Source organism: Empidonax traillii, unplaced genomic scaffold (assembly GCF_003031625.1).
Source record: "Empidonax traillii isolate 1590-97213 ecotype Southwest subspecies unplaced genomic scaffold, ASM303162v1 scaffold10:size5872457, whole genome shotgun sequence".
NCBI lineage: Eukaryota > Metazoa > Chordata > Aves > Passeriformes > Tyrannidae > Empidonax > Empidonax traillii.
The window spans coordinates 5,000,669-5,025,097 of NW_020955203.1; the positions used below are offsets into that span (position 1 = coordinate 5,000,669).

Sequence of the window (24,429 nt, forward strand, 5' to 3'; positions counted from 1 at the left end):
GCGCTGAGCGATGGTCCCGCGAGCTCAGCGCCGCTACCGGATGGTGTCCAGGTAATGCACTTCTGGGTACAGGGTGTTGACAAGGAGAGCCAGCAGGTTGTTGCCATCCCGAAGACAGTGCTCTGGATGCCTGATGAACACAGAAGCCTGGGAGAGCTGCTCTTGGTACTCCACGTATTGCTTGTTTGACGCCATGGATTCGAGAGTGCTCAGTGCCTGCGGGCGCAAGGGAGGATTCTGTTGGATGAACTCTGGCCCGTAACAAACCAGTCCATGAGCCACCCCATGCACAACTCCCCTAGAAGATCCTTGCCCAGGGTCTTCAGAACAAAACAGTTGTAAAACACAGCCATATAACAGTGTTTCGAGTCACTTGTATTTTTCAAGCTTGTTCTCTTACCCCAAGATCAGGACAAAAAATTGTCAAATATTTAGCTCATGAACTCAAAAAAAAATGGCTTCACAGAAATCACGTTGAACTACAAACACCCTTAATATTTGCTTCATGCTGTTCTCATGAACATCTTAGCTGTCGTAACAGTACTGTTTTACTCCTATTAATAACATTAAATTTAGATATTAACTGTCAAGTTAAGTATTATACATAGAAAAGTCTAGTCTACGTTGGCAGTACTAGCCAAGGCAAATGATGGATGTATTCCTGAACAAGTTTCATTCTTTTTTTTAAAGAGAAACAAGTTGTACCAAGCTACTTTGCTTTGGTCTCTGATCAACTCCTTCCTCTTCTCACACGCTTACTGAAAGAACACCATGGTCAGTGCACATGCTAAAGCAGGAATGTTTATTTGTCACAGGGCTTTCAAGGTCTGACCTCACATAAACAAATGTCGGTGTGAATGCAGCCCAGCTTTATCACCGAAAGGCAGTGCAATCACCAGCAGCACTGTTTTTTTTCCTGTTTGTTTTCAACTCCTTCCACCTGCAATGCTCCAAACTTTCAGAAGTCGAGGTTTACAGGCGTAAGTTTCATCTGCTCCTTTTTGAGTGTGTAAGATTAGAAACTGATGCCTTTATATTAATAAAGAATACTGTATAAGCTGTTTTGCCTAGGATCACCTTAGGACAGAGCTCAAGCACACAGTCCTACTGCAAAAGTTCAGCAACAAGGTGAGAGCAGGATTTAGCCAGGAGAAATTCTTGCAGTGGTTCTTATTATTACACCCCAAAAGCTAAAGGATCATGCACAGAGGGCATGTCAAGCAGCCAGGGATGGGAAGAGCTCACCTGCTGAGCCTTCTGAGACAGCCTGGGCTCCGACCCAGCTTTCAGGCGCACTTGGCTCTCTGCAGGAATCTGCACCAGGAGGAAAGCAGACAAACTGCGGGCAACCACCCGAAACCTGCGTGGGGGAAGCACAGAGAGAGAAGGGGGAGTCAGATCTGCAGGTCTCAACAGCAGGTACACTGGAAGTTCTACGCCACAGAGCACCTCTTCCATGAGGAACAAAGTCGAGGCTTTAGATGACCTTTTCCAATGCATTAGAAAAAAAGAAGTCACTTGAGTATCATGGAATCACAGAATGCTTTGGGTTGGAAGGGACATTAAAGCTCATCCAGCTCCACCCTGTGTCATGAGCAGGGACACCTTCTGCTAGACCAGGTTGATCCAAGCCCATGCAGCCTGGTCTTGAACACTTCCAGGGATGGGGCAACCAACTCCTCTGGATATACATATAATAGGATATCACACATACTAGAGGATGGCATAATGTCACACATATGAAATGCTACATCTATTTCAAGCCTGGCTAAAGCCTCGAGGCCACATCTGAAACACTCCTCACTTCAAAGACTGTGAAACATTCTCACCACCCAAATCAAGGGATTAACTGAATGCCACCAAGAATTCACATCGATTTCAACAGGACTGTATCCTTATAAACACAAACTTATGTTTAGGTATTGGTGTTCCACAAGCATTTATGTTTTTTTTTTCCCTGGCATTCTCTCCACAGTGAACTTGTTTTTAACACCTGGCAATCAAACTTGGTGTCTCTCTTTGGAAGGTAGAGTGAATAACCAACAAGCACATGCTTCCTTGAGCTTCTCTTAACATTTCCAGTACCTCAGGGTTAAAACAGAAAAGGCAAAGTGTATGTTACTATACAAAATCTTGTCAGGTCAACTGAAAGTCTTCTACAGCCCAAGTGGAAGTATCTGCCTCTAACAGTCTGCCTACAAACTTTGCTGAAGGTGGACACTAAGTAAGAATCACAACTGCATTTTCTTTCCTTCTCCACCACTAGCTTCACAGAAGTTCACACTCACTTCTTAACCAGATTATCACGCTGCCTGTGTTATTTTCTGTGACTGGTCCAAACAGCTTTATAGATCTGGGGACAGTTTGGATTCAGAACATCTTCTGACAATGCACTGGGCAGTCTGGACTCAAAGCAATTTATTTATCACACTCCACCCCTTACCTGGGTGACAGAGGAGACCTCCTGCCCAGTCCAATAGCACCAAGTATTCCAGAAGTCAGCCTCTCTTCAGCCATCAGGCTCTGCCTGCCCTGGATGGACAGCAGTGTCCTGATGACGGATTCGATCAGAACAGCATCATCCTGCTCCATCTGAATCAGGGATAACTGCATGGCCTTGTGCCACCAGAGGAACAGCTTGGCCTCTTCCTTTGCTGAGCTTTAGGTGAGATTTACAGAATAAAATAAAACAAAAAGTAAATTAAAGAGTCAGTTGCACAGAATAGGAAGTCTGCTTCTCTCCCCACTAGGCCCATGAAGAATTGAGATGGTTAATTAGTGACAGTAATCCTCCTGTATGAGGGCAACACGACTGCACACCCCACCAATTACCACACTGCTGTAACTGCTACTGTTGTGGATTTGAGCCATCAGCTAGCAGGTTTTAAGAGCCTGTAAAAGGACAAAGAACAGCGCTTCCTTTTAAGCTTTACAACTGGAAATAAATGATGCCACAGTCCTAAGTGGATTTAAACTTGACTAAGACTTGGTGTAAAAGGAATGAAGCCATATCTCTACTCTTTTGTTCTTTTCTTCACTCAGCAACAAAACACTTTAGGAAGCACTAGCTGTTGTTTCCTCAACAATTTAGACTTTTAATACGATCTTTGAAAAAAAGGAAACATCGAATGTTTTTGTTGAGTAAAGCACAAAGTGAAGTTCCCCCTACGATATTTTTAATCTTTCCCAAAACAGTTTGCAGCTTAAGTTAACAACCTCAGACTTTCCACATAAAACATCAGCACGAGTTTTCTGCATCAGACTATCCTCACATTACCCCACCCAGTCATTTCCCATCCCAGGCAATCTCAGATCTGATGTTCAGAACAAGGTTTTATCCGTTCTTCTGTACAGTGGTTTTGATGTCTCTTTCACACTCTGGCAATCAAATTACTACAGCACCTACCACAGTGAAAGAATTTCTTTTGAATTTCAAGAAACAGTGAGAACACAAATTTTTCCAAATCATTCTTTCACAGAAAATATGAACATTATCAATATTAATATGGAAAGATATTCATCACGTTTGCTAAATCCTGGAAATTTCAGCAGCAACTTTAAACACCGTTGTTATATACTTTTGAGGATTTTTACTTCGGCCCCAGGGCTATGCATCTTTTCCCCCCAGAACCCAGTTATCTTGGAAGCTGTTTCACAGCATTCAGGCCCCTGACTCGGGGCACCCCACTGGAACCACTGGCTCCAGATTTGATTCAGAGCTGTTGAACAGGTCCCATGGAGCAGCTTTGAACCCCAGGTCTCCCAGAGTGTCAGACTGAATATTTAGCACGTAACTCATCCCACCTAGTGGACAGGCTGCAAAGTGGAAGTCTGAGTGCTCTAGGGTTTGCTTCGAGTCATTTTAGCTGAGCACAAATCATGTCACTGAAATCGAGCTTCTCTGACTGAAAAATGACTGAAACTCACTAGTTTTAAGTTTTAATTGAATTCCTTCTTCTGTTTAACCATCACAACTATTAGTGTTGGTGCTGCAGGTGGACAAACTCGTAATTAGAGGACATAAAAGGACAGGCCATTTCATCTAGCAGCCTCCTGAAATTCCCCTAAATAACTGGGACACCTAATTTATCCCAGCTCTACAACCACAAATAAACTTGATCTAGAAGTCAAGGCACATTCAGAAGCTCCAAGTTTCGCACCTGGGGTACACCTGCTCCAGCCATTTGCTGATGGTCAGCAGGATCTTCATTTCGTTGGTAAGAGTTTGGTCAGTGTTCAGGCATTGCAGCAGGTAGACATACAGGGTCAAGTAGCTTCCTAAAGACAGACACTCCTGCAGGAATTCTTCCATGGTTAGCTCAGGAACTTGGAGGGAGGCAAGCACAGGGCCCCAGCCTAAATCCTGGTTGTGAGGAGAATCTATGAAGTAAAAAAAAAAAGGAAAGGACAAAAAGAGAGTGTGAGAAAGCAGCACATAGTAAAACCTAAGAACTAGGACTACTGTTTACAGAATGTGGGCTGGTTTAGCTGTTTTACAGGTAATCAGCATGTCATGAAACTCTGGTGGAGAGAAAAGAAAAACTCCACTATCAAAGGGCACCTCCTTGAGGTTAAGGTGAGATATTTTCCCAGCATTCAGACAGGACTAGAATTTGAACATTTTAGCAAGGAATTAGAAGTATTTCCTTCAGGTGCACTAAAATCTTCCACACAGAAAGCGGAAGAAATAAAAATGTAGTTCCAAAGGGATTATGTAAACTGTAAACTGAAGGGAGGGGAAAAAAAAAAAAAAAAAAAAAAGAAAACCACCCCCACTACAGAATTCCAGATTTTTACCGAACAGTTTTGTGGTTTTTTTCCTTAAATTAGCCTATGGAACACTACAGGAGGGCACAAATGTCTTTTGTTCTCTGGGAATGACCCCTTTTTTAAGAAGTCCTCTCCTTTAGCTGTAAAAATGGCAACACTACACAAAGCAAATCAAGATTTCAGAGAGACGGGTATAATTCTTAAGGAAACACACAGTTAGAGCAGTTGTAAACCCCAAATCTCAATCACAAAATCACAGAGTAGTTTGGGTTGGAAGGGACCTTAAAGACCATCTTGTCCCACTGCCCTGCCATGGGAAGGGGCACCTTCCACTATCCCAGGTTGCTCCAAGCCCCATCCAACCTGGCCTTGGACACTTCCAGGGATCCAGGGGCAGCCACAGCTTCTCTGGGCAACCTGTGCCAGGGCCTCACCTCCCTCACAGGGAAGAATCCCTTCCAAACGTCCCATCTAACCCTCCCTTGTGTCAGTGTGAAGTGTGTCATTCCCACTCATTCCTACCCACGGCACAGGGGTTGGAAGGGGACAATCTTTAAGGTCCCTTCCAACCCAAACCAGTCCAGGATTCCAGATGATGTGTCTTCAGCGTTACCCAAGAGTGGTCCAAGCCCCTGAGGCCCCTACCCTGGCTGAAGTAAGCGGTGATACAGGCCTCAGTGGTCTCTGCCATGTGCCGCACCGAGGCCAGGCTCTGGCAGGCCGCTGTGAGCAAGGGCATGGCCAGCAGCCCATGCACTTTGCTCTCTATCCACCTCCGCAGGGTCCCCCGGAGAGACTCGGCCGTGGTGATGCTGGAATTGTTCAGCATCATCAGCGTTTCCGTGAAGAGGCTGCTGAGGGCCAGGTGGCGCGGTTGCAGGTCCATGTCTGGAGGCCAGAGAGCAGAGAACCACGTCAGTAAATCGACAATGGAGCCCAAGTTCAGCTTCAGCCACTGGACACTTTCTGTGGTCACTGGGAAAAACCCTCTGGCTCGTTACACACCCCTACTCCTTGTCTATGCTTGCTAGCATACCAGTGTCCCTTCCTGCCCACGACCCACACAGCTGCTGGCAAGCATTTCTGTGGAGTACAGTGGGACAACTGATTCCACCTGAAGTTACAGCTTCACAGAGGAACCTCAGGATGAGACTACTACTGACAATCAGATCAGTATAAATCCCCTGTGTGTGGACACACCATACCACTACTGCACATCAGAGTAACTCTCATACTTCAGTACCCTCAGGTTTTCCCAGTTTTATGATTTAGAACCATTTCTGAGAACCCAGTCGTAAAATGATGGAATGTTAAGGGCTGGAAGGGACCTTAAAGTTCATCTACTCCCAAACAACCTATCAGGGGCAGAGGAACCATCCACTAGACCAGGTTGCTCACAGCCTTATCCAACATGGCCTCAAACACTGACAGGGTTGGAGCATCCAAAACCAACCTGGGCAAGCTGTTCAGTAGCTCACCACCCTAAAAGGAAGAGTTTCTTCCCAATCTGGCCTAAATTTCCTCTCTTTCAGTTTGTACCCGTTACTCCTAATCCCTCAGGACCAAGAGAATGTATTTCTGCCATTCTTCCTTTTAAAATAGATGTGAATGACAGTTAAATAAAAATTTTTAAAAAAATTAAATTAAATTAAAAAAAAAAAAAAAAAAAAAAAAAAAAAAAAAAAAAAAAAAAAAAAAAAAAAAAAAAAAAAAAAAAAAGGACAGCAAAGAAAATCCCTCAAGCTCCTGGATATCAGCCTCTTTCACTCACAGCATAACCCCTGTTTTTAGTGCTGGTTGTGTCACTCTTGACAGCTCTACGGGGTAATTCATATTTTTGCTGTGTGCTAATATACCACCTCCATATACAACATCACCAAAGCAGCATCCCCGTAAGGGAGACACTGCAGTAATGCAGGTAATTACACAGTCACAGACGTTCATCAATCCATGCAGCAGAGTAAACAATCCTGGCAGCCTTGGAGCAACTTGCCATTTCTACAACACAAACCTGGGGGATTAAAGACGACTACATCATCCAGCAGCTTGGCCATTTCTTGCTCCAAAACTGCAAGGGTAATCTTCCCACTCTGCTCCAGGGTGCTGAGGAACTGAACCACCTGGCGAATGTACGCTCGGCACTTCAGCGTCGCGTCCTGTTCAACAACATTGAAGTTGTTGAAAAGCAATTAGAAAAGCGAAAAAAAAAAAAATCATACCTGGAACACTCTCCACAGCACACACAACCAGAACGTTGCAAGGAACAGCCAAGGACAGCTCAGAGGCACTGCAAGACCAGTTCAACTCACGAGGTGGATGTGACCATCCGAAGACGCCCCAAAGCCCGCTGAGACCTTCAGGAGCTTCATGATCAGCTCGGCTGCAGCATCCTTAGCAAGGATAACAGAGGGAGGGTAGTGACTGTTGAAGTAGTTGATGATGCTTTGGTAAGATGAAATGCCCACAAGCTGCCAAGGAAGGGAGCTGGTCTGTCCAAGAAGATTTATGAGTGGCGACTCCTGAAGATTTAAAGACATCGGTCTAAGCTACACCTTCTCTGCAGTTTTAAATTAATATGCACAATACTCAATACTGGGAGGAAGCCCCTGCTCCAGAATTTGGAAGAGATGGAGCAGAACCCCCAAAGGGATAGATGACCAGGGGGAGTCTGGCTGAAAAGCAGTAAGCTAAGACATGCATATCATCTCTAGCATTCACTGAACAGTATTCAGGCCGCTGCAGTACGAAAGTCAGGGAGAAACACTAAAATTTAGCATATAAACATTTAAAGGCAGCTAGAAAGAAAGGAGACCCTGCAAGTTAAAGTCACTCCTGTACAGATTTAAAAGAGGCATTAAAATATTGTTTAAAAAAACAGGTTGGTCTAAGTTCAGTGTAGAAATGGGGTCCCTTAACTTTCCATTCAATGAGCCATCTACCAACCTGAGGGACTCCCCAAGTTCTTATTCTCACAAATAACGCCCTGAGCAGCACAGCAGCCTTCAGTGCCCCCAGCTCACACAGGCAGTGCAAGCCTGCAGATGGAAAAGTCTCTTTGTCCACAAGCAGCTACCGCCTGTTCTCAAACACCTGCAGGAAAAAAGGGTCCCTGTGCACACTGAGAAACACTGAATAGCATGGAGCTGTGTCAGGGATGGTTCAGGTTGGGTATCAGGAAAAAGTTCTTCCCCCAGAGGGTGGTTGGGCACTGAACAGGCTCCCCAGGGCAGTGGTCACGTCTCCAAGGACGACAGAGCTCAAGGAGTGCTTGGTCAACGCTCTCAGGGATTGTTGGGGTGTCCTGGGCAGGGTCAGGAGTTGGACTCAATGATCCAAACAGGTCCCTTCCAACTCAGGATATTTATTCTACACTCTACCCTACAATTCTATGATCCTACATGTTTTAGAATGAACAAATACTGGAACTGTGCTGACAACCCAGAACTAACCGAAATTAAACTACTTCAACGAGGACGTGACACTGGTACAACAAGTACTTCTCAGGCTGCTCCTGCCCTGGAACACAGGGCTGAGAAAGTCTGAGATTTAGGTCAAGGTGTCACAGGAGCTTTCTGGGAGGCAAAAACCTCCTGACAGTGTGTCAGTTTAACACACCGCTGGAGGGTAGGAGGGAATTCCTGAGGCTGACTCATACCATGTGCAAACAGGTATCCTCTGAAGTCTGAGAAGCTTCTGATAAGCAAATACATTCAGGTCAAAGCACATGAACTCTGGTAATTTTCCTAAACTGAAACACAATGATGGTCAAAGGTTGCTGGTGACATCTTGACGCAGCATCTCTCAGCGCCTCAGAGGAAAAGGAAAACAGAAGATGTTGGAAGTGGGAGCAAACTGACAGATGTGAAATGGGACTTCCTGCAGACGATCCAGACCCTCTGGAAGAGCTCTCCAGAAGCAATGGACTGGATGAGACTGTGCCAGATTTACCCACAGAGCTCTTAGCAAGGGTAAGATTTGGAAAGTACCACCTAATACCCACTGATTCTCTATCCTATTACAATTCAGAAAAATACTGGAATGCAACTGTAAATGGGAAAGACACTGAGAAATCAGAGATGATCCAATCCCCCTGGGGAGCAAGGGAACCAGGAAACTCATCCTAAGATTCAACAGATGAAGTAATCTGTCCCCCAGCAACTCATCAGATGCAGACAGTGCCAAGCTTTTTAAAGACATATCTGGTCTTCAAGGTGCTTTTACATCATTGTGACTTGTCATCACTTCACATGGAGCATTTTATGGTAAGAAATAAATGCTTCCAAGAGCAGTTCTGAGTAAGGGCTGAACAGCTCTCACTCTTTAGAGTTCACTCACATGTTCAGACAGACACATATTTTCCTTTCAGAAAGCTACAAAAAAGAACTACACTGGGATCAAGAGCTGCTCCAAACCTCACAGGGACTAATCCCACTGCAGAGCTGTGCTCAACCCACCTCAGGTGTCACCAGCACTGAAGATCAGGTTGGAAGACATCAGGAACACGCACAGTAAGACTCAGATCCAGCCAAGCTTTCCATGAATGGGTGATTCCTTACCATCCCTCCACAAAGTCATGTTTGCCACTCAGAAAAAGGAGCAAGGCACACATGAGGTTTACATGAACGGCCTCGACAGAATAAATGTGACTCAGTGAGCCCCCCAGTATCTCCCAAAAGGTGATCCAGGCACAGTGAGAGCTGCTCCTACACTCTTTTCGCTCAGGCTGTCAGAAGCTTCCCCTTAAGGTATATGTAATATTGCCCTAATGAAATTAACATATTTCTTTCTTCCAAAAGCCAGACTGTCATTTAATAACTCCAGGGAAACCGCCTGTATTAATTTGCTTACTCCTTCCAGTCACTGCTGGATTACAGCACCTAAGAAGCTTCTTAAAATGAAACAGCAGTTCTTCTTTTTTTTCACAGAAGTTATACAAAATGCCTGAGCTGCGGAATTACTCTTGGCCACCTCTGGAATACTATTTTGGGTATTTTACACGTGCAAAAACCACTTCAGAGTTAATCGTTCTGCAAGTGAGAAAGAAGTGCCATCCTGTGTCATTTCTAGTAAAGGATTATTTTCCTTTTAGGACAGATGGGTATAAACATTTCCAAAAGTTACCTCTTCACCAATAAGTTGTTCCTCCTTTGCCAACAGGACCATCATATACAGCAAACAGACAATCATGCTGTGAGTCTGAGGGTGGGGGTTGGGATTCCAGGCATCGGAGAGGACACTGACCCAGTTTAATTCGCATAAAACATAACCCAAGAATAAGAAACAACTCTTGGGGCTGCCCCTTTCGATCTAGGAAGGAGAAAGAAAAAAAGATGCATAAAATTATGTCAGTTATTAATACTTGCACATTTTTCAGTTCCTCAGTCAACTCCAGCAGCATTTTAGGTCAGCTTTGTGTTGTCTCAGACAACTTGGAACTGAAAGAACCATGGCAAGAGTAAAATATATTAAATCTTGACTAAATATATATTAAATATGCATGTAATAAGTGAGACATTCAGATAGAGTAATAGCAGATTACAAACACTGGCAGCTTTACAGCTTCCCACAATTTTGTCTAAGACACAAATATACCTCTTCAAAAAAATCCATCACAAAACAGGGAGTTGTGAACGCCACAAACAAAACTTTAAAAGCCCACTTGCTAAAAGAACTGTCTCCAGCTCTCCAGTTATTTTCAAGGGCAACACTGACTATGAACTTAATTCAGCAGATGCCATGTACTCACTGTGAAGAACTCTTCCATCAGCATCTGGTCTGGATGCATTTCCTTCCATGGGAGCCTTTTGAACTCAGTGTGGAAGGCATAGAGAATAAACTCTGGCATTTTGGGGCCTGTGCAACACTCACAGTAATGTACAAGATGTAACCAGAGAGCCCCATGATGGCTTGGCAACAGCTTTTCTAGAACCAAAGAAAACAGCTGAATTAACAACAGAAAAAAAACTCAGGGAAAGCTGGATTTCAAAAGGAAGTCTAATTTTGGAGATAAAAAACCTGTAAGTTACACTAAACTACAATTATTAAAAAAAAAAAATTAAACTTTTAGATTTTTTTTTTTTTTCAAAATCAACAAGTGAGGGGACTTATGATTCCATGCCCTGACCCGCCCCTTTGAACAATAATTTGAAGTTATAAAATAGTCTTGCAATGTAGAACCTAACTACTTTTATGATGGACCGTTTTGCTTTTTTTTAAAGAAGATCTTACGCATCTCAAATTTTACAAAAACACGATTATCCTGTAAAAATAAACAATTAAAAATAACACATAAATCTGAATCTAGTTCATCCCTAAAAGTTGTAAAGGGGTATTGAAAAATTAATCTTTCCTACGCCTCAGTACACACCAGGCACAACAAGCAGTGCTAACAGGAGCTCAAAATGATCAGTCCTGAAGATTAAATTACTCCCCAAACTGGCTATTGAAGAACATGTACTGGTCATGATGACATGACACTGCATGTCTTGCTTGGGAACAACCTAGAGACCTGGAAAGAATTCATGCACTTCTCATGACAGCTCACTCTGTTTGGGCTTTCCTCCACATTAAGTTTGTTATCTGGCCAACATGCATTTATCAAACACATTATCTACCCTGCCAAGGAGAAAAGCTTTCTCTTAAGGATGGAACAAGTGCGCGCTCCTGATGCGACTGCAGTGGCCACGTTGAGTAAAAAACCCCTCCGGTCCCACATCTCAATCGAAAAGCTTTTTTTGCTCTGGTAGAACAGAAAGTGCCCCTCCACTAGGAGCGCGTGGCTTTCACCCACCTTTAAAGCTCTCGTGCAAAAGGTTGATGCAATCTGTAAACAAAGAGACCACGGTGGAGGCTACAGGGGTGTCACTCTCCAGCCAAGGGTAGCAGGGCTGGTTACTGAAAACAGAAAGCAGCAACACAAATTTTGGTGCCTCGATCGAAAACATTTCGGTAATTTAAATATTCTAAAGCTCAGCAGGTCAGTATAGCACAAGTATCAGCAGTCTTCTCAAACTCAGTTCTTTAGGACTGTCTTCTTCTTCCTTAGAAGAGATGCATATTTCAATATCCCAGTGAAGAGTCACAATAACACTGAGTAAACAGAAACAACTTGCTTGATATTTCAAAATGGAATTAAAAACCAAAACACTGGAATTTCTCCATGACATTACATACCATGTGCAGTCAACCCTCTAAGAGAAGTGCTGAACGTGCACTCACAAATCAAAAAGGTTTTAGTTTCGAGAGAAAGCAAAATTTAAATATATAACGGTACAAATAACTGTTCATGTGAAGACAGAGGTACACAAGGCAGCAGATTATCATAGCACTGATTTAGCCTGAAGTTTCTTTACATACAGCTGACATTTGGGGCTGTATTTGGGGTTTTTTTGTTTGTTTTGTTCTAGACTGAGGTTTTATAGACACTGTGGAAGTTAAGAAAGGAATCCAAAATTCAAGCTTCAGTGTTTTCAGAACTGAGCACAACACTTACTTGGTCATCATCAAGCTCTGGTCCTATTATTATTACAAGATATTTCGTTTAATAATAATTACTGAGATAATTATTCAATCCAAACCTTGGAAAATCTGATGTAAATCATTAATTAGTTCCATAATTATTAAGGATATGAGACAAGTAAGAGCTATTTAAATGGAAGGTCATAAGACAGTAATAAATTATTAAAAAACAGGTAATAATGAAAGCCATTCTTACAGGGCTAATGTCCTTACTTTAGCAAAAATTCTTTTAATTCTAAAATGCAATACATACCTTGCATCGTCTTTATCCAAGACCAGTATCCACGGTTTAAAGAGTCCAGAAATAGTTGAATACAAAGACTGCAGGACTAGAAGGAAACAAAACAAAAGTTGCCCTTTTTCACTTCAAATCAACAACAGTGGATATATTACACCTTTCCAAATTTGCATACCATCTCCTTTGCTTATTCTAACATTCACAGAATCACAGAATAATTAAGGTTGGAAAAGACCTCCAAGATCAATGAGTCCAAACCCTTCAGTTTGTTTGGTCAAGCAAAACTTTAAAACACAACAGGCTTACTAGTAACTCTGATTAACAACGTGGTGGTTTTAACAAGAGTCATAAGCATTTTGCATCTTTTAGATGTTCTGTTAGTATCACTCTAATAGCACAGCAGAGAATGTGGAGGTAAGGATGATTCGCACTTTAAACCTGCATATATAAAAATAAAAATAAAATGTGTTTAGGTGATTTTTCCCCAAACCAAAATCACACCAAATTCAGCAGTGTCACCCTCCAAAACCTCTGCCTGCTGCAAAAGACTGTATTTTTCTTCAAGAAAGTAAAATTTCTTCATAAAATAATTTTAAAGCAAGCTCAAGTTATAAAAAGCTTTCTCCACAATTATGAAGCATAAAGTCCAAATGGCCAGGGAGTACCATCAAAATTTTCCATCTGTATTTTAACATTCTCATCACTGCACAAAGGCAGAACAAAAAGGTTTTACTGTGTATTTAAACTGCCTTTAACAAAGGAAATTAGAAAAACTGAGTGTCTGTTTTTAAGGAATTCGCTTTTAAGACACAGTTACCTGTCAGAATTGTGCTACTGCCCACAGGTTCTTGGGATAAATTAGCAACTTCACTGTCAATGAGTCGTTTAACAAGATACTCCATGAATAGATTCACTTCAGCCACGTAAGGAGTCCACTTTGAAAACAGGCCGAAAGTCCTGAAGTCCACTGAAGCCAGTCGGAGTTTGCAGAAGGATGTGGAAAGCCATTCTATCGTCTCTCTGACCTGTAAAAGGCAGGAATCTATTAATCAGCTACAGAAAGGCTGCACAGCAGTGTTATCTGTCACTGGAGGGCATCTGTTTCAGCTGAAAAACATAATAAATCAACCACCCACCTGTTCTGGGGACAGGAGAGTTTTTGCAGCATCCCTCAATGCAGGAGTTTCAGCAGAATCACTCTTCCTGAAGCTTCCCTGCTCAGCCACTGGTGAATCACACCCCAAAGCTTGAAGTGATGCCTTCCAACAGTCAGGGCTCAGGAGCTGCTCTGATGAGCCTTGGGAGAAAGACAAGGGAATGCATTTGTGGAAACCAGAAAGACATCGGTCCCTTTCTCCAGAAGAGTCAAAAAAAAGGTTGAAATCAGAGCTCCCTACTACCAAAAAAAAAAACAACTAGGTAAGGCATGAATTTGAAAATCCCAAGTTTAAAGGTGAGAGATGTCTCTAATTTGCAAACACAATTCATTTAACATTTTCTTTTTGTCATCTACATGCTCTCTTCTTAAAGAGTTTTTCCCAGGCACTTCATACATCTCTGGCTACAAATATTCATTAAGAGACAGCTGCTGCCCCAGCACATGTGGTTTGACAAAAGGAAGTACTTGTGTTCTCACTGGAGAGGCACATCAGATTACAGGTGGCATCTAAACATCAACCAAATGATCAACCAGCAGATATCAGTATTAGTTCCATGTCTCCGTAATTCCAGTTTCTTTTAGTAGAGCTACACTACGTCTAATAAAATCACACCACACAGCACACACACAAAAGTACATACAGAACATTTAAAAAGTTTAAATAATTCTGTGTTTGTTGCTACTTGACTCTGCTGCATGCAGTTCACTTTTTAAACCAGAAGGGTTCCGCACAAAAGGCTTTGTGTGCACCAACTCAGGTACTCACTTTGCACGAATAGCCTTAGGAAATCACTGTAATGGTCAGGGAACTGATACTGGAGAAGGTTAGTCCAGTGCTTGCAGAAGATATTAAATGGCATCAAAATGTCTTCTTCAGGTTCCAGGCCACATGTATTGAGAGCCAGGTGAAGGGACTCCAGAAGCTTGGTACGTTCAGCGAGAGGTGGCTTGGCCAGGCTTAACCACTGCACGAGGTCGAACTAGGACAGAGGACAGGAAGCATCTGTAAGCAGAAGCTTTAACAGCCTCAACACCCTTAGGAGAAGGGAGAAACTGTCAGGGAAAATAAATCCCTAAGGTTTCATATATTTAAGAGAAACCTAATGAATTTGCACCTCATTATCCTTAACTCCAAACCAAGGCGATGCTCTCTAAAGGTTATGATCTGGCATATTGCAGAAGTCCCCGGCTTTATGAAACAGCCCTTGGCAGGGGTTCTCAGATTCATGAAGATGTGCCTTAATTTCCACACTTCACTACCACTGCCAAACAATCACAAGCATTAAACTGGGCTGATCTCCACAGTCCATAAATTTTCAGGTGGAGGTGAAAAGCTCTCGTAGCCTCTTCACCATCTGTTCAGGCTTTGGTGAGCAGGGACAGCACTGATCACTCCCTGCTGCAGATATCCCAAAACAGGCTGCCTGCTGCTCCCAGCTGTCGAGCCCTGTCTTTGTGTAACTAATGCAGAGAGAATCAGACTGATATCAAAGCCCAAGTGTAACACTAATTTCCCCACTGACCATGGAGGCAGGCAGTACCACACTGAGAGGAGAGATGTGCACGTCACTTGCTCTGACCTAACTCTGTGTGTTTTAAGACGGGCAGGAAGGACATGGGTGCCAATCAGAGGCGGAAAACTCAGACACTGTTCCAATTTTTGTTTTGTTTTGATTGTTTAGATACCTGGGATCCACCAGCTATCTGGATGAACGTCTCTGCAGAGATATCCGGCAGAAGCAGCCATGGAGAGTCTGCTTTAATTTCAAGAGTAAGCCCTGAGAAGCACATAATGAAACTATTTGGGCTAGAAAAAGATATTTAGGCCACTTGCTTTTGACTCCAGCCTGTCTTGAGCTTAAATGCAACACCTACCACTCAGGATGCGCAACTCAGCTCTACAGAACCTGTCAGTGCTATTTTAAATTACCAGATTTTGCACCTCTTTGTTCCTTAGCCTAAAAATACACCCACAAACCAGACCTCACCTTTGTCAGCAGCATGAAGACAACATCACTGTTATCCTCGCTCAGAAAGGCCACGACTTTTTCATACAGAGCCACAAATTCACTGGGAGAGGCAACGGGAGTGAAGTAAGGAGAAAGGAGCGTACAGAGCCTTCGGTTCTGCAGGATGGTCTGGAGCAGACGTCTGCACTCTGACTTGGTCCCACTGATGAACACCTGAGAATATTGGGAGTGGTGAGAAAAACGGCCCGGTATGAATCGACTGAAAAATACACCTATCAGGAATTTTTGGTTGAGACAAGCATAATTTTGGTCCCTCTATAAAAAGGACCCAACTAAATAAATAACTAAATACTGTTACTCCACACGGCATAATGAGAAATAAACATGTTTCCCTAGTACATTTTACACATGTTGTCTAAAAATACCTAGAAGTACTATTTTTCTGAGGGGACAGCAAAAGAAAATGAATCCACATTTCACCAGCCCTGCCCAATAACAGGAAAAATTTAGCAGAACTACAGCTCTGAAGAGCTTTTCAGCACTTCAGTTGTTAGAGGTGCTTAAGGACAGATGCATATAGAAACAAACTGTATCTAAGAGATGAAAACACCTATGTGGACCTAAAGCTATTTCTCAGAGAACCCATCTAATATATTCCCCACAGAGACAACGTTACCACCAACCAAAAGCACTTTTAATCTCTACCAGAAAACTTCTGGCAAATTCTCTACACAAAGAACACTGCAAGGCTGTAGAACAAAGGTGTCTAAATGCTGAAGTTGACAAGATATACACCAAGTAGAAATCGACAGGTAAAAGCAAAGTGTATGCTGAAACGCACTTTTATGAACTGGAAGTATCCAAACTTCAGTCACCTGCCCAAAATTCCAGCACTTAACTAACACAGTGAGCATGTGTTAGCACTGAGGAGGTGCCTCAGAGCAAGAATATTTTATTTTTGCTTAAATGCGAGCTTCAACTCTCCTAAAGACTGTATATTATATAACAATTAGTTGAAAGGAAAATGGGACACAAGCTCAGAAGCTAACTTTCAGGCTTCTGAATTTGTCAGGCCCCCAATATCAGCAGGCAACTGGAATAAGCATTAGGCATTCAAAAGTCAAATTTTATTCCGAAAATAAACTCACTTGGCCCAGAATCTCAATGCAGGATGTGAAGAACTGCCTTGTGGGAGGGTTGCGTTGAGTTTCATCACACACATATTCCACCAACACAAAAAACAAACTAATCCCAACTTCCTTAATTGCAGGCATGGGCTGCACCTTGTAGATATTTATTAAGGCCCTAAAAGAAATTAAATTCAAAAGGCAAATTAAATTTACATATGGAGAATAACCTGTGACAATGAAGAAAGGTTTCTTGCCAATATGGGGACTTGAGATGGGTATCTCTGATGCTCCCTGACCTCAAGTAATTTTGCTGCCTGAAATTGGTACCTCCAAACCTTAGAAAGTCTCCATAATCAGTCAGAAAGTGATCATTGAAAGATTTTCATGGCATAGTTCCAATGGATTATTTCTTCCTCTAATCAAGTGTTCACCACATTCTTAAGGCATCTCAGCTACACTTGTACTGCGAGAAAAATTATCTCTTTCACTTCACAGGCTCAACAATAAAAGAATCAAAACTTGCCAAGTACAAGTTTTTTTGAGATCAGACCCCCATCTTCACTGAGATGAATGAAAGCATCTGAAGGATGTGCAATTCCACAGATGTTAAATCCCAAGAACTAGATCATCCATGGAACTTTTCAGATTAGTGGTCAAGAATGAACACGTAGAAATAGTCAGCAAATATTTTCACTTGTTGAAGGAGTGCACTCAGTAATAAACCATCGACACTACGAGAATCCCAGCAGAAATCTGGAAGACTGAGAAGAATGAAGTTGTAAAACCACACCTCTGGGATGAAGTCTTCAAGAGGAAGAGGGCCCTGGAGCACCCCACTTATTCACATCCCCCAGAAAAGTGGTATTATATAGACCTCTTCCACTGCACAATTTTGTTTCACATATTGAAAAACTACTTCAAATCATAATTCTCTATTGAAGAGCTATGTCCTGCACTATAACAGGGAAAAACCCATGGAGAGAAATATTAAAACTATACCGTTTTGGCTATGGATGAGACAGCTTGTGGTACAAGTCTGCCACTCCCTATTAACACAGCATCCCTGGCATCACCCAGTGTGCTTTTGCAGGGTTAGGAGGGCTATTCTAAAATACAGAACAAGAACCAGAAGTAGAAAGCACTACTGTGTGCCTACTGAGGCTGAATGACCTCAGTAGAGTTATTCCTTTAGAGGCCTGTGTCACAAACACGCAGGTCCCAGGATTCCTGCTAACAGGTTCCACATTTTAACTCTTAACATACAGGAGGAGAAATACAAAACATCACCACCTAAAGCAGTGTCTGATCAACCTACGTTATAAAATTCTCCACGTGCACTGCTGCTTCCACAACGCCCAGGGAAGGCGGCTTCGTAGCTTCTGCCTGCAGCTGTCTCACTTCTTTGTACAGAGCATGAAGCTGCTGGCTCACTGCTTCATTTTTGTGCTTCCCTTCAAACTAAATGACAAAAAAAAAAAAAAAAACACAACAAAAACAAAACAAAATAAAAAAAACCACACATATTCACTTCAGAATTCGGGTTGGTTTTTTTTTTTTTTTTTGCTAAAACTCCTCCGTGTTGCACCTATTTGTAAAAACGAAGTGGAATCCAGTGAGAGGACTCTGCATACAGATGGTTCTTCCCCGCTGAGAGCTTTGATCAGATTTAGTACACCGTGCCCAAGCACACATCCTTGGTCATGTTCCTACTTAATTATCACACACACTAATATAATTCATGTCTTTTATGTAAGGCTTTTAATCCACGGGGACTGAAACTTAAGAGGGGATCAAGAAATTAATTTGCCAAGCAACATGGGAGTATTTCTATAAACATTTTCATCCCTCTGTTCCTATCAGCGAGCATATTCCCACATCCATGCACTGGGAAGCACTTTAGGATGGATGCTACGAGCAAAACAAATTATGCAGCAACCTATCCATCGGCTGCTGATCTGCTCCTTTCGAGCACTGCATATGAGGTATTTCAGGTAACTATTTTGTGCATGGATTTATCTGGCCAGCTGCTATCATTCCTATAACGATTCAGACATTTCACACTCATCCTCTGTGTCCAGCAGCCCCCAAGGCAGAAGGGATGACACGTTTCTGACCTGGATAGTCAGCAGAGCTGCTCCCTGACAGCCCTTATTGGATGTTCCCCGGCACTCCAAGTGGAGGGTGATCTGCTCTTCCCTGTTCACAAACAGCTTAGGCATCGTGTCCAGTAATTCATTATGCAGGGCAACATGTTGGGATTCCCAGAGAGCTGCAGTTCTGAAAAACATTTATTAATAAAATTACCAAAATCTGTATCAAAAACAGCAACGCCAAGAACTCATAAGGAAGAGACGAAACCTCAATTTAATGTGCTGTACAAAGGCTCATGACACTCTCCTAGAAAACATAAAAGGTTATTAAATTGAGTTAAAACTTCAAAGTAATAGCACTTCAAAGTAATAAAAAAACAGGTTCATAAGAACAAAACTACTCCAGTACGCATCAGTTCCTTTGAATTATTTTATATGACAACCTGGAAGGAAACTCAATAGAATATCCTCTGTAGAAAACGCAATTTTCCACCAGATAAACATATATATATATATATATATATATATATAAAAAGCTGGACTGTGGGATGATTCAGTCAGGGGAAAAAAAAAAACAAACCCACCTAAAATTGCTGCTGAAATTGTTTTAACACAACCTCTCTTCGGCTTAATAATTTTTTTGGTTCATAATATTGTTATTAAGTGACTACACTGAGCAAGAACAGCTACAGATTGATCATTTGTGTTTGAAAATAATTCAGCTGGATCCTCTGATTAGGAATATTAAAAACAGAGAGTCTCTTTCACTCACAAAGCCAACAGAATCAGAAATCAGATTTCTTTCTTGGGGGCTCTGGTGCTTCATATTGTATATATTACATTAGTGCAAAAGGGTTAAGGAACTCTCATTATCAAGAAATTTCGGCTAAAAGGAGGCTTTATTTCAGGAAGTATGCCAAATGAGAAAAGAAAATGTAGAAGTTAGATGCCAGCTCATATAAACTCAGACATTAGGTAAGACTCATGAAGTGCTGTCTCAGTTGACAGAGTAGAATAACAACATGATAGACAAGAAGAAAGAGAAAACAAATAGGATAAGAAGTCAAGTACTGATGGGTGTTGTGCCAACACCACAAATGAGGCTGTTGTGAAGGGCACCTTTAGGAAAAAAATTCCTGGCTATGAGGGTGGTGAGGTTGTCCAGAGGCTGCCCCATCCCTGGAAATGCCCAAGGACAGTTTGGAGGGGGCTTGGAGCAACCTGGGATAGTAGAAGGTGTCCCTGCCTGTGGCAGGGGCTGGGACTGGACGAGCTTGAAGGTCTTTTGGCAAACCATTCTGTGATGATGCTCAGACACTGCTGGACACACCAGAGAGGCAGAAGGAACACGGCTATCACTTACTTGGCGTGCTGCTGCAGAATGTTTAGGTCCGTACGCATGAGCTGAACTGCTTCCTTCTGACTCACTAGACTGGCAGAGGAAATAACTGGCACAGGGGCTTTCATGGTCTGGAGTGGGAGAGGGGGCTTGGGAACATCAAACTTCCTCAAATTATTCATGATCCTCTCTTTGGCTACAAAAAGAAAGCAGAAGCAAGTTCTGTCAATAAGAAAAGTTCAGGGGAAGCTCAACAAAAGCATTCATGTTATTGCATGAAACATTTTTAGCAGCAGACAAGTATTTCTCAGGATTCCCTCTTTTAAAAAGGAAAAAAAAATCACTCAAGCAATCTTCCCATTTTTCTCAAAGTCTATTTTACACAGCTAATTTTCATTACCAGCTCCTCCATCACACAAACATTAGGATCAAAAGCCACACTGCTTTCCTCGTTTCCCCCAACCAGTCCTACCTTCCTCATATCACCCCATTTATTCTTCTCATCTGACAGAGGCTTCCAGATCCAGTTGAAGCAAAATTCACCCTTCCTTTCCCTACAACTCATCCTCACCTTTTGTCTTGTCATCTCCAGTTCCTCCCCAGAGCACAGCCTCTCCCCAGGTCAGTCTTCTCCTCCTGCTGATTCCCACTCACTTTCTTAGTCCAAACTGTGGCAATTCACCTATGAAACTATTCCAGTTTCCTTCTATTCCCTCCCTCCCCTTTTTTAATCAGTCACACAAAAAAATCCATGTTTTGAGTTACAGTGGGTTTTACCTTCGCTTGCAGCTGTCTCTGTCTAAACTTGGGGAAAATTCAGCCTGTGTGGTACATGCTCTGTGCAGAGGAATTTTTGGGGGGCTCACCCACAAAGCTCTAGCTCTGCTCTGTGATGTGGCAAACTTAAAGTCAAAACCATCCATGTTAACCTCTTCATTAATAATATGCTTATCCTCTTACCTGATAAAGGGTTGGTGAAATCTGTTTGCCCTGCAGGAACACAGGCTGGATGTGATTCAAGCTGAACCTGCAGCCAGAGATTTAGAGCTTCCTGAAACTCATGGTGTATGAGTCCCACATTGACATACTCCATCCACAAATCCTGAACCACAAAAGAATTAAATTATCATTCCTATTTTGGTCAGTACCGTGCACTGAGCATCCATCCTAGTAGCTGGAGAACTAAAATAAGTACATAAAAATAGACCCTGTAGTTTTAAGTCGTAAGAAATTTATTATTAAGGGGGAAAATTATCTAAACTGAAGAATTCTCATCACATATGCAGATAAACTACTGAAAAGCATTCATGACACATAGAGGAGAAATCTGACACACAGTGTAATTTCTGGCAAATAAGAGACAAAGGGTACAGATTATTAAAAATCTGTTCTTGAAAAGGGAACATGGGGACCAAGATAGTCTAAAACATCATGGCATGGCATAACTAACAGCAGCCAGGCTAAAAGAAGCTGCATTTCCAGCAGTCACATACACTGGAGGAACAAAAACAAAGCAAGCATGAGGAACTGCCCTTCCAAAATCTCCCCTCTCACAGGTTTTTTAGTCTTACAATTCTTTAGGCTTGATGGACAGAATAATATACACTTCCCACTCGCAAACTTATACTTGAAACTGAAAATTTACAGATTACCAAAATGAGCAGGTTTTGGCTTCAAGTCCTTTGTTATTTAAAATTCCAACTTCAACAATTCCCTGATATTATCTCAGAATGCAAATTACAGAACAGTGCAGAATAAGGATGTTCTCATTAAGATACACAAGGAATCTACTTCTGGTCCCTCTTTCAAACATAAAGGAAGGCAGTTTGCTGCATGTGTGTTAAGGACTAGTGACACCAAGTCTCTCACTGATTTCAAGGACTCATTTTAACAAGTGAACTTTGGTTCCCAGAGTTTCAGTGTTACTAGCACCTCACCTGTTGATTCTGCATGACTTTAGCAAGTCTGTGTATATCAAACTGCTTTGGTAAAGAGGGAATGTATGTGTCTCCTTTCTGGAAACTCTCTTCTTCCAACCACAAAACTAAAACATTACAAAGCCTGAGGGGAAAAAAAAAAGAGAAGAAAGGGAAAAAAAATATATCAGTGTGAACTTCCATTGTTTTGGGGTTCAGAATTAAGGCAACAAATAATGCTACAAGGTGACACGGCTCAAAACTTGAGGTTTCAAGTACTTTTTAAGTAGTTTGCTGTCAGTTCAAATACCACTAGTGAAATGAACCTACTCAGAAAAATATAAAGAGCAATAACAAAGAGTAACAGGACAAATTCTGAAAAGGAAAACATTTATTCCAGTTAGCATAAGACCCAGGATTGGAATAGTCTCTTGTGTCAGGGAATCTCACCACAACCCAATTCAAGAGACCACAGGAAAAAAACAGAGCACATGTGAGCAAGTTTGCCCTCTCACCCCAAGACTCCTCTAGACTGCCTACTCCAAAAGGCCACAACTGAGCTGAGTCACATTCCTCAATATTTTTTTTTAGAGTCTCATTCATGGCCAGGTTATTCTCATTTCCTCCTCTGCTAATAGTGCACTTTTACATAAATACATCTATTTCTTTAGCTGTCATCGTTCCACTGAGTGGTACCTATTTTCTAAGCATACCATCCAAGCCTTCCTGACAAGGAAGCACTAAAATGCCATTAAATCTTCACACTCTGGTATTAAATATCACTAGCAAACTCCTGTTTCCTAGATCAGTGTCACTGGTGAAAAAATGGAACTAGTTTAGTTCCAAGAAATCAGCCCCTATAAACCCTACCAATAATTCCCCTCCTGTCAAGGAAACTAGACAGGCCATTAAACTTCCTGAGCCTAAGATTTACTTGGGTGTAGAGCAGTCTGGATTTATGTTGGGAGTGAGGAACTTCTCTGAAATGAAAGACTGAAAATATTAATCAAGGTACACCCAGCGAGCATCTCTGGGCTATTTTTCACAAAGGAGCAAGTAGGACTTATGATCTCCCTTGTTTGCTGGCACAGTACCTACTGACTGCTGAGGGGAGCACCCCACGGGAGCTCAGATTCCATACACCCAAAGCCCCTGAACAAGGGACTCTTTCCAAATAATCCTTTCACCTGGTTTCTGGGACTATTCAAATACTGTCATACTGCAAAACACTTCTTAGGGAGGACTCCTCAGACCAAAAGTCTCTGTGTTACAGAACCACTGACTTCTGAACAGCAAAGCCTCAGTTTTAGTGTGCCTGAGGCATCTCTTAGAAGTTACCATCCCTTACAAAAGTGAGGGATCAGCAGGTGAGTGGCACTGAGTGACTATACCCCTTTCCTTAGCCTACTCCAAAACAAAAAGAGCCTTGTGCCAAGGCTTTGGTAAAGCAGACTTATCATTTTTCAGGTGGCACAGCTCACCTTCAGCTCGCCTACCAAGCAAACTGCACAAAGTGAACCATGTGCTCAAGTCCCCAGTAAATTCCCTGATGAAATCATCTTTTCCAGACATAAATTTAAGCCCTTGTCTGTGACAAACAGATACACACACACCAAGTAGCATCTTACATTTACAGCTAGTGATGCACATGCAGGTAGCAGATATGCCTAAACAGTAATTATTTTACCAGCACAGGGCTACCACTCATTAAAAATGTTTTATTTTTAGGACTAAAATCAGCCCCCTCTACAACAAAACACACTGTACCAATGGAGGAACTGATCTGACCACAGCTTGGGGACATGGGTTAGTGGTGGCCTTGGCAGTGCTGGGTTAATGGCTGGGCTTGACAGTCAGAATTTTTCAACCTGAATGACTCTATGATTCCATGTATATAACAAGTGCCTGCAGCACATCTGAGGTCACATCCCTTCATGTCTCACACAGCTACAACTGTGCTGTAGTAATTACTTGGGCATTTGCATAGCATAAGATGGAACTGGGAAGACTTTTTTTTTTTTTTTACCTGACAAGCTCCTTGTGCAGCGCAGGCGAAGTCAGGTACGCAGGTGAGCAGCTGGCCTTCTCTGGTGACCTGTCAGTGCCCTCAGCAGGGCTCTCCACCCTCAGTGCTTTGCTGGCAGCGTGGTGGAAGTCTGCCACCTCTATCAGCCGCTGCTTCATCTCCTTCAGCAAGTTCACATGAGCTGCACTCTGGAAAAAATGCCTCCCAATGCAGCCATCTACAGGTAACCTAGAAAAACCAACCAAAACAAGCACAGCTAAGTCTGGCTGCAAG

The 24,429-nt window shown here is 42.4% G+C and overlaps 1 protein-coding gene across 1 annotated transcript in view; it reads right to left on the reverse strand.

Moving 5' to 3' along the window:
• Positions 1 to 6: 6 nt before the first annotated feature.
• EPG5 (ectopic P-granules autophagy protein 5 homolog) overlaps positions 7 to 24,429 on the reverse strand; it is a 53,768-nt gene continuing 29,345 nt past the window's right edge. The window contains exons 23-44 of the mRNA XM_027885803.1: positions 24,157 to 24,384; positions 22,152 to 22,275; positions 21,175 to 21,316; positions 20,239 to 20,410; positions 18,900 to 19,062; positions 18,101 to 18,243; positions 16,804 to 16,960; positions 15,674 to 15,868; positions 14,452 to 14,665; positions 13,663 to 13,823; positions 13,344 to 13,551; positions 12,542 to 12,617; positions 11,561 to 11,664; positions 10,517 to 10,692; positions 9,892 to 10,077; positions 7,080 to 7,289; positions 6,782 to 6,926; positions 5,416 to 5,658; positions 4,161 to 4,380; positions 2,444 to 2,659; positions 1,246 to 1,360; positions 7 to 216 (exon numbers count right to left, since the gene is read on the reverse strand). Coding sequence (XP_027741604.1) covers positions 34 to 216; positions 1,246 to 1,360; positions 2,444 to 2,659; positions 4,161 to 4,380; positions 5,416 to 5,658; positions 6,782 to 6,926; positions 7,080 to 7,289; positions 9,892 to 10,077; positions 10,517 to 10,692; positions 11,561 to 11,664; positions 12,542 to 12,617; positions 13,344 to 13,551; positions 13,663 to 13,823; positions 14,452 to 14,665; positions 15,674 to 15,868; positions 16,804 to 16,960; positions 18,101 to 18,243; positions 18,900 to 19,062; positions 20,239 to 20,410; positions 21,175 to 21,316; positions 22,152 to 22,275; positions 24,157 to 24,384 — 3,781 coding nt within the window. The 3' untranslated portion in view covers positions 7 to 33. The remainder of the gene's footprint in view (positions 217 to 1,245; positions 1,361 to 2,443; positions 2,660 to 4,160; positions 4,381 to 5,415; positions 5,659 to 6,781; positions 6,927 to 7,079; positions 7,290 to 9,891; positions 10,078 to 10,516; positions 10,693 to 11,560; positions 11,665 to 12,541; positions 12,618 to 13,343; positions 13,552 to 13,662; positions 13,824 to 14,451; positions 14,666 to 15,673; positions 15,869 to 16,803; positions 16,961 to 18,100; positions 18,244 to 18,899; positions 19,063 to 20,238; positions 20,411 to 21,174; positions 21,317 to 22,151; positions 22,276 to 24,156; positions 24,385 to 24,429) is intronic.